Source organism: Psammomys obesus, unplaced genomic scaffold (assembly GCF_907164565.1).
Source record: "Psammomys obesus unplaced genomic scaffold, mPsaObe1.curated_primary_1811, whole genome shotgun sequence".
NCBI lineage: Eukaryota > Metazoa > Chordata > Mammalia > Rodentia > Muridae > Psammomys > Psammomys obesus.
Window position 1 is genome coordinate 12,556,383 of NW_026585987.1, and position 10,609 is coordinate 12,566,991.

The following is a 10,609-nucleotide window of genomic DNA, read 5'->3' on the forward strand; positions in this document are numbered from 1 at the left end:
CCTTATTCACTGAAATGGCAGTGACATATCAATCATCAAAAGTATTGTCTAAAGTATAGTACCTGTTCATCACTGAGAAGTCACAATGAACATCCTCAAACATCAACTAGCCTAGCCAAGGCTACATGCACATCTCAGTGCCTCAGTGCCGAGGTTGCATCACTTATAACTGAAGCCCTGGCTGTGAAGAGGCATGTCATCTGTAAGAGCAAATAAGCTATTTCTTGATACCAAAAAGCTCAGTCACCCCAATGTCCCACCTTATGAAATAGAAAGGTCCAAACTCATGAGAATTTCTTTTTAACACATGGTTAATTTTCTCCCTCCCATCGTTCCTTGACAACACACAGATTTATGAGATTTATCATAATGAATTATATATCTTCTTACCTCAGGACTCATCCTTGATCTGTACAATATACTAGTGTAAAAAGGGAAATTATTTTTCGAGAGTCATAAAAATTTTCTTAGTCTAATTTTGCATTTGAGTATACCATATGAGCGCTGCTATATTAGATATTTTGAATAATTTGATTTTTCAGTGGAGTATAAGCATACCATATGTCAGGTTACAAGAGTTTTTTTCTGAATGTGATAATTGTGGAGAAAGGGGAACCCTCCTCCACTGCTGGTGGAAATGTAAACTTGTACAACCACTCTGGAAATCAATCTGGCACTTTCTCAGACAACTAGGAATAGCGCTTCCTCAAGATCCAGCTATACCACTCCTAGGCATATATCCCAAAAAAGGCTCAAGTGCACAATAAGGACATTTGCTCAACTATGTTTGTAGCAGCCTTATTTGTAATAGCTAGAAGCTAGAAACAGCCCAGATGCTCCTCAGTGGAGGAATGGATGCACAAATTGTAGTATATCTACACAATGGAATATTACGCAGCAATAAAAAAAAAAAAAAACAAGGAAATCATGAAATTTGCAGGTAAATGGTGGGATCTGGAAAATATCATCCTGAGTGAGCTATCCCAGAAGCAGAAATATGCACACGGTATATACTCACTCATATAGACATATAATGTAAGATAAACCTACTAAAATCTGTACACCTAAAGAAACTAATCAAGAGGGAGGACTCTTGCTAAAATGCTCAATTCCTATCCAGAAAGGCAAAGAAGCTGGACATCAGAAGAAGGAGAAAAGAGGAAACAAGTCAGGAGCCTGACACAGAGAACCTCTGAAAAGCTCTCCCCTGCACACTATCAATGTAGATGCTGAGACTTATGGGCAACTTTTGGGCAGAGTGCAGGGAATCTTATGAAAGAAGTGGGAAACAGTAAGATCTGAGGAGGACAGGAACTCCACAAGGAGAGCAACAGAACCAAAAGATCTGGGCACAGGGGACTGATATTCCAACCAAGGACTATGCATAGAGATAACCTAAGACCCCTGCACAGATGTAGCCCATGGCAGTTCAGTATCCAAGTGGGTTCCATAGTAATAGGAACAGGGACTGTCTCTGACGTGAACTGATTGGCCTGCTCTTTGATTACCTCCCCCTGAGGGGGAAGCAGCATTACCAGGCCACAGAAGAAGACAAGCAGCCACTCCTGATGAGACCTAATTGACTAGGATCAGAAGGAAGGAAAAGAAGACCTCCCTTATCAGTGGACTTGGGAAGGGGCATGCATGCAGAGGGTGGAGGAAGGGACGTATTGGGACGGGAGGAGGGACAGAACCACGGGGGGGATACAAAGTGAATGAAGTATAATTAATAAAGAAAATAATTAAAAAAAGAGTGCTTGTGTGTAGATCTGTAAATACCCTCTTTAGATTCTTATTTCAAATCATCTCCCTATATTTAGTTTCTAATATGGTTTATTATTGAATAGCAAACACTGCAGTACACTCTACTAAAATGCAACTATATTGCATGTGTTTTCTCTTCCTTGTCAGTTTGTGGTCATAATATTTAAATTAATATAAATTAATTTATATGTATGTAAAATTGTTTATCTTTTCTGACTTTGGCCATGATGAGTACATTTGAAAAGGCTAAAAATCTGATGGCTACAGTAACGGTTGTAGTAATACTTGTCTGTAGAGAAAAAAGAAATCAGTGCTTTCTTTTCCACAGTCTGAATAATTCTCAGGACTAGGGTCTTCGTCTGAATCATGGCTGGGGTGTAAGGCCATCACAGTCTATGGTGGTGTATTTGTTATTTTTTATTACAATAAAAGTATGCTGTGACAAAGGCAACTTACAGAATGGAAGGGTTTGTCTTGGGCTTACAATTCCAGAGTGTTAGAGTTCGCAGTGGTGGAGCAGAGGGAGCAGGTGCTGGGGTGAAGCTGAGAGCTCACATCTCAAATCATGAACCAGAAGCAAAGAGAGCCCACCTAAAACTGAATCTTTTCAAAACTTACAACATTACCCGAAACAGCCTTCCTCCATCATTGCCACAATTCCTTATTATTCAGAACAGCCAACAGCTGGAAACCAAATATTCAAATGCTCAAAAATTATTCAAACTATGACATGTGAATGGAGCATGGAGCTTCCCATCTGAAAGACACACTCTTCCTGTGTTGAAATAGACTTTAGTAGCTCTTGTGGAAGTTATATATGAGACTGTTCATGCAGCCACTGGACCAACTACACTTATTGGTATCAGGGTTTGGTAGAAAGTGTAAGGGGGACTATTAAGTATCTAAATGGAAATTCCCTTAAATAGTGGTTACATAGCCTGAACATTAAAGGAGGGAGAGGCAAGTTTACAATATCTCTCTCATCTATGATTTTACTTTGCATGTGGAAAACCAAGTTACCTCTAGGTTCTACAATGGCTTGCCTCTTGAAATTTGGAGTAACCTAGAATTTCAAGTGCCTAAAAACAAGTTACTTTATTTTCAACCTGTGCCTGATCTGACTACTCCCAGAGGGTGATGAAAATGCTACAACACTTGATTCTTAATTAGAACACCATCCTTTAGTCAGAGCTGCCCATAGTAGTTCCTGCTATGCCCAACAAAAAGAAGAACAATTTTGACTGTAGAAGATTATGAGGTTAGTTGCATGATTGGCATTAGGGCATGAGTAACTGTCTTTTCCATTTTTTATGGTCCCCAGTCCAAGGAGGCTTGCCACTATTCAGTCATATCAGGTCAGCCTCTGGGTTATTATTTTAGTAAGCTCTTTTACTAACCATGTAGAAATCCACATTTCTGTTTTTCCTACATGGGGACATTATAGAATTTCAGGATACATTCTAACACCTACCCTAGATACTACAGTATATACTACAGTATATCCTACTGCCCTATATACTACAGTATATAAAGTTGGTACTAAACTATATGTGTGTGTGTATTGATATAAAGATATAGGAATGTACACACTCAATATAATATGGGTTCACTATTTTTCCATACATATATGCCTATGGCAAATTTCAGTGCATCAGATTGGTAAACTCAAACATTAACAACAAAAACCAATAATACAATAGCACAGTGATTCCAGAAGACTGTATTTATTTTTTCTTTTTATTTATTTATTTTTTTACACATTATTCACTTTGTATCCCCCCATAATCCCCTCCCTCCTCTCCTCCCGATCCCACCCTCCCTCCCCCTTCTTCACGTATGCCCCTCCCCAAGTCCACTGATAGGGGAAGTCCTCCTCTCCTTCCTTCTGATCTTAGTCTATCAGATCACATCAGAAGTGGCTGCATTGTCATCTTCTGTGGCCTGGTAAGACTGCTCTCCCCTCAGGGGGAGGTGATCAAAGAGCAGGCCTATCAGATTGTGTCAGAGGCAGTCCCTCTTCCCATTACTATGTAACCCACTTAGACACTAAACTGCCATGGATTACATCTGCGCAGGGGTTCTAGGTGATCTCCATGCCTGGTACTAGGTTGGAGTATGGGTCTCTGGGAAGACCCCTGTGTTCAAATCTTCTGGTTCTGTTGCTCTCCTTGTGGGGTTCCTGTCCTCTCCATAACCTACTATTTCCCACTTCTTACATAAGATTCCATGCACTCTGCCCAACAGTTGGCCATAAAGTCTCAGCATCTGCTTTGATAGTCTGCGGGGCAGAGTCTTTCAGAGGCCCTCTGTGGCAGGTTCCTAGGTTGTTTCCTGCTTTCTTCTTCTTCTGATGTCCATCCTCTTTGCAGAAGTTGTGGTACACAATGGAGTATTACTCTGAAAAGGAAAATAAGGAAATCATGAAATTTGCAGGTAAATGGTGGGACCTGGAAAGGATCATCCTGAGTGAGCTGTCCCCGAAGCAGAAAGACACACACGGCATATACTCACTCATATAGACTTATAGGATAAACCTACTAAAATCTGTTCATCTAAAGAAACTAATCAAGAGAGAGGATGCTGACTAAAACGCTCAATCCCCATCCCGAAAGGCAAAGAGGATGGACATCAGAAGACTGTATTTAAAAGACAAGTTCAGTGCTCTTGAGTGTTGAGACTCCTAAACTTCTGAAGAGTATCACTTGAAAAAAAATCGTGTAGCTACAGACCGAATAATACTGATGTCTTCAATACAGTCACAGGAAAGAGAGTATGCAGGATTGAGGTAAGGGGCAAGGGAGATCCACAGTCCAGAGTAGAGTAGTGATGTGGCACATAGTGCCATCTCACTACATGGAGTGGATAAGAATTGAAACTGGATTAGCTACATTTGCAAGCGGAAATGTCCATACACACTTCAGAATGCAAAATTTAATAGTGGATACACAAAACCTCATGAAACACATGCACTCTTATAACTAAAGATGGGAATTGACTATAACAAAAAAGTTTGGTATTCTTTTTCTAAGAACACCAATATTATATAAATGTATGTCTTCATATTGAGTTACTTGTATAACTGTGAAAGTCACTGGATTGATTACCTGTAGATGTTTGCCTAAGGGTGGGACCTCTGGAGAAGTTCCCCATTCCCAGTTAGGATGTCAGTTGATATTGCTACTGTTAATGTACTGTTTGGGTAGCCATTTCTATGACATGCAATCTCATTGCAGATTTCGTGATCCTCTAGCTTTTAGTCTTTTTGCTTTCTCTTCCACAGTGAACCTTAAGTGCAGGAGTTATGAATACTAAGAGAAGGAGAATGAGCTCTCTCAGGGGCAAACTCCTAATCAATTACCCAATGCAAAGTGGTCAGTCCTGAAGTCATGTGCACAGAAAGAACAAAATGAATTCTTCATTCATCAGGTTTTATTATATATTCATGTATATATACATATAAACAGATATGTACAGATAATGATAATCACCAAAGAAAAAGAAATAATCAATCTGAGAGAAAATGAAGGGGCATATATGAAGAGCTAGAGAGAGGCAAAGGAAAGTAATATAAATATATTTGAACTAAAAAACAAATTGAAATTTGAATTACATACATAAATTTAAAAAGTAGTATCAAAACAAAAAGAACACAGACACTACATTTGAACTCAAACCTTTTTAAATACATTATTTTGTACAGTAATTAAAACAAAGAAAACCAAGTTATTACAAATCAGTGCAGAGCTTCATCTACAGCAACTGCCATGTCTTCACAGCATGTTGTACAGTAACTCAAGGGTTCTATCCACGCAGCAGAGTCCGGTCATGTTAAAGGGGAAGTGCCTCCTCTTTAAGGCTCTCCACACTCCAGTCATTCCTTGCTACAATCAGGCAGCTTACACTATGGGGTATATGGCATATGTAGCAATTGCACAGTGGTTGTTCCTGTCTCTGGCAATCTTCATGTAGCCATTCATGCCCCATCTTTCACCATGACTGAAAGGAATCATGTTTTTCATTTAGTAGAAAGAACAAGGAACAGTGGATTTATTACAGACTCCTCATGTAGATACTGAACCAGAAGCATAATTAACAAAATGATCAGAAAATATAGAATTCCAACCTCTAAGAATCAAGCGTTATCTCACATTGGACTTTGAAAATCACAACAGTGAAATCAGGACATTTTCTACCCACAGATGGCACAGAACTAACAATAGGCCAGCTTTTATAAAATCAATGACATAAATAAAATAGCACCCAAGGAAAGCAGTGACTGAATCTGAACAATTCATACACTATAAATTGGTTGCCCCTCCAGCCATAGAATTCAAAGGGTCACGTGTTAGATACAAAAAGAGAAAGGACTGTAGTTCGAGTTCTGTTCTGTAGTTCCAGAACAGGGGCTGGAAGATGGATCTGTGCCTAAGAATATGAGGCTTTCCCACAAAACCCTTGTTTCTTTCCCAACACCCAAGTCAATCAGCTCACAGCCTTCTGTAAATACATATTCAGAGACTCTAATGTCCTCTTCAGTTCTGCAGGGGCAACTGCTCACATGTAGAATAAACTCACATAAACACCCTCATATGAGTGAAAATAATAATGTTTTAAAAGCCAGGTCATCATTGCAGCTTGCCTGAAATCCCAGAGGTGAGGACACATATGAAGCAATCTGGCTAAGCAACTCCACAAGATAGGAAACTCTAGGATTGTTGAGATCAACAGCCTCAATGCTGGACAGCTACTCCAAACAAGGACCATGCACGGAGATAACTTAGAACCCCTGCACAGAAGTAGCCCAAGGCAGCTCAGCATCCAAGAGGGTTCCCCAATAATAGGACCAGGGACCATCTCTGACATGAAATCATGGGCTTGCTCTTGGATCATCTCCACCTGAGGGGAAAGCAGCCTTTCTAGTCCACAAAGGAAGACAAAGAAGCCAGTCCTGATGAGACCTGATAGACTATGATTAGATGGAAGGGGAGGAGGACTTCCCCTATCATTGGGCTGGGGGAGGGGCATAGAAGAAGAAGAAGAAGAAGAGGGAGGGAGGGTAGGATTGGGAGGGAATGGGGGAGGGTGTTACAGCTGGAAAACAAAGTGAATAAACTGTAACTAATGAAAAATAAAAGATAAGAGAAAACAACTGATATCAACACTGGATCTACAGGCCTGCACACACACACACACATGCACACATGTATTCATATGGTACTTACACATGCAAATATATATACTGCATACACACTTATAATTGGTCACAAAGAAAAAGTTTTCTTATATATATGTTGGAGAAGATTTACGGGGACTCTTATCCAAATTCTGACTCCAAGAAGAAAAAAACATTTGAAAACTTAAATATAAATAATATATTCAATTTATACCTGTTCTTTATCAGCCAGTATTTCCTGCCATCTGACTCTCTTCCCTCATAGCCATATCCGACTAACAGAACAGAATGATTAATGTTATCATTGCTGCAGTTTGGTTCATAATAAATACCTGTAAAATAAAACCAAAAGAGTGAGAGGCCACAGGAACCTAATAGTGACCACGGCCAAAAACAGTAAGTAAGACATTTTCTAACTGAACAAAAAGAAAAATTACAATAAAAATAAGGCCCATTGTTAACAGGAATCCTCATACAGGTTCTCATCAAAATGCAAAGAAATACAAATGAGCATAACTTTGTTAATAAACACTTCCATATATATATATATATATATATATATATATATATATAATCCAATATACATATATATATATGACTCCTTCTCATCTTGTGTTTAGAACTCCATTCCATGAAAGTATAACTGAATATAAATTTTTAGGAATTTAGCTCTAGAAAGACAATTTTTCCATATCTTAAGATATATCAAGTGGAGAAATGTTGAGTAAATTAAGCATAATAATAATTATATACTATAAAGTACTCCCATGCATGGGAATTACATGTCTTCCAGTTCATTTCACTTTCTGGGATGATTTATAACAGCCCAGACTTGGGGATATTCAGCTTCAAAGTGCTCATATGCATGGGAGCATGCTAGTACTAGTTGTTTACATTAAAGTTATACACAGTAGAGTGGCCCCTCAACCTAGCAGTGGCATCACAAGCATTCTTAATATTTGGAAGATTAAAAATATGCCAAATAATAATAATATGTGAGCCTCAACCTTCCTAGTGACCTTTAATACAATTCTTCATGTTGTGGTGAATCCGAACATAAAATTATTTTCATTGCTACCTCGTAACTGGAATTCTGCTACTGTTACAAATCATGATATAAATATCTGATATGAAGGGTACCTGATATGAGACACTTGTGAAAATGTCACTTGACCCTCAAAGGGGTTACAACCTACAGACTGAGAACCACTAAAGAACACATGCTTACCTCCCTTATAAAACCTGAAAGATTCATGTCCAGCATCAATTCCAACAGAGATGGGCCCTATTGTTGCTACAGCATGCATTAAGGCTTTTTCACTCCTTGGGACAATAGAAAAGCCCCTGACTCTAGCAGCAGAACGATGAGGATGGTACCTGCAGTGGCCTTCCTTTGAAAGGATAAAAGATAAGAGAGTCAGTTATTTCCATCCACCTCCTGGGGAGCATGAGTCCAGACCACAACAATGATTTTGCAGCTGAGTATCCCCAAGTCTGAGCTGTTATAGATCATCCCAGGAAGAGAAAAGAACTTGGAGGTTTAGAACTGAAAATAGAATCTCATGTCTTCAGTGACATCTCACTGGTCTTGCTGTCCATAAGAAATTTCTACAGGGAGAAATATCTACTATATGTGGAATGGTTTGCATATTCTCTGTGTGCAAAGAAGCAGAAACAGCTACATGGAATCATTGCATTATAAAGCTGTTAGAGATTGATAATGAGACACTGGTGGTTTATAATGATTCTGCTTTTCAATGTGAATTCTGAAAACTGGAATTTTTTTTATGCAATCGTCCCTTGCCTGAAGTTGGCTGAAATGACAATACTATAGAAGATCCACTTACCCTTTCTTCATATGGATAGGTTGCCTCAGCCTCCAGACCTCCATTTTTGTACACATACTCTAAAGCATAGTATGTGCTACCCATATGGCAGCCATGATTGCCTTCAGGTCTAGAGCAGTCCACTAGGTTTTGTGGACTCAATGAGACCAGTCTGCCTGTTTTCCGGAACATTTGTCCTTCTATGGCACCAGCCACAGAAAAAGCCCAACAAGAATTACATCTGCCCTAGAAAGAGAAAAAACAAACAAACAAACAAATAAACAAACAAAAAACAGGCACTCACAAAGACAGGCAAACCCAAATCAGGTAGCTGAATGTAATGTCAAAGAATGAACTTTTAGCAGGTGATTAGTGGAGAAGGAGGAAGTTTCATTCTTTTGGGGCACTTGACTACTGGTAGATTTCTTGTACCTCAGTGAATGGTGACACAGACATGCATATGCATATGCCTGAACATAAGGGAAGGACACAATGCTGTCTGGCTCTATTACCAACAATATATAGGACATGCAGTTTGGAGAGTGATAGGGTGGAGGCCACTAGGTGGAGGTAGATAATGATGAATGGATATGATCAATATACATTGTACAAACATATGAAGCCTTCAAAAATAAGAAATATTATTAGAGGTAAATTATGTATCACTCTACACTCAACACACACAGAGATGTCAATGCTATTTTTCTTCCCAGTCGTTGAACAAGACAGGCATGTGGTGCTGTTATACCTGTCTCTTCACTGAAGTCACATAACCTCTTCTTCTCCAGTCCACAAATTTGGGGAGATTACTAACAATGCGTTGCTGGATACTTTTCTTCCTCCTAACATTTGGGACTGGAATATCAATCATCATTTTCCTGAATTCTTCTCCAGTCTTAAAGGAAAAAAATATAAATCACTAAAAACCAAAATACTTCACATAAAGAATTGAAGGGAAAAAACAAACGTACATACAAACATGTGGAGCAATCATGTTACACTAACCATGTCACCAAAGGCATTCATTTCCATGGTGAAGGCATTCTTTCCCTGGTCATAGTCAACATTATGCTGTTTGATCAGTTTCATATTTTCTTCCCATACTGCTCTCTTCTGCCCTTCTTCCTCCTGGAAATAAACATAATGGGTGACATTTCTTTCTAATTAAACCAGTGCACAAGCTGATCAAGGGGACTCACTGCAAGAGGTGAATAGAGGTCATGATACAGGTCTCAGGACATTGCAGCAAAGCCATTCTCCACATACCTCGCAACAGGGATGGTGATCAACCTCTGCATTCAGAGCATGATTTTGGGCAATTCCTTAAGAGGAGGTTGGCTCTATGACCTCTGCACTCATACATCCCACTCATTCTCTGTGAGGGTTTCTCTGAATAATTTTCATATTACTAACCAGGCTGTAGTTTTTTTCATATTTTATCTTCCAATTCTGCCATTCAGAATTCAAGCTGGGATCAGGTGAATGAGTAGCTGAGGCCACTCCCAAGCACAGAATGGCCAGACAGACAGCAGGAGTCATGTCTCAAGCACCTAGAGTGAGGTAGAGAATGAGGATGGGGCAACTGCAGCTCTTCTAAAATTCTCCTTTCTCTTTCCTGAGAAATAAAGACTTCCATGGTGGTTAAAATTACTTGAAGTACTTTTTCAAATATTTACCCACAGGTTTTGGAAATGAATAAATATGTATTTGGGTTTAAAGATGGCATGGATGGTATTTAGTTGTTCCACCAAAATGCAGAGCATCTACCCAGAATTCTAGGAGTGAAAACAGCCTGTGTATTGCAAACCTACATTATCAGAAGTATGTCCATGCACCTCAAAATAGC

At 39.2% G+C, this 10,609-nt stretch overlaps 1 protein-coding gene across 1 annotated transcript; it reads right to left on the reverse strand.

The window, feature by feature from the left end:
* Window positions 1-5,660: 5,660 nt before the first annotated feature.
* On the reverse strand, window positions 5,661-10,302 carry LOC129671917 (cathepsin 8-like). The gene is made up of 7 exons (XM_055601085.1): window positions 10,177-10,302; window positions 9,769-9,891; window positions 9,512-9,658; window positions 8,785-9,009; window positions 8,166-8,328; window positions 7,152-7,269; window positions 5,661-5,760 (listed from the first exon to the last, which is right to left on the reverse strand). The coding sequence occupies exons 1-7, from the start codon at window positions 10,300-10,302 to the stop codon at window positions 5,661-5,663; spliced, it is 1,002 nt and encodes a 333-aa protein (XP_055457060.1).
* Between the last annotated feature and the right edge of the window lie 307 nt (window positions 10,303-10,609).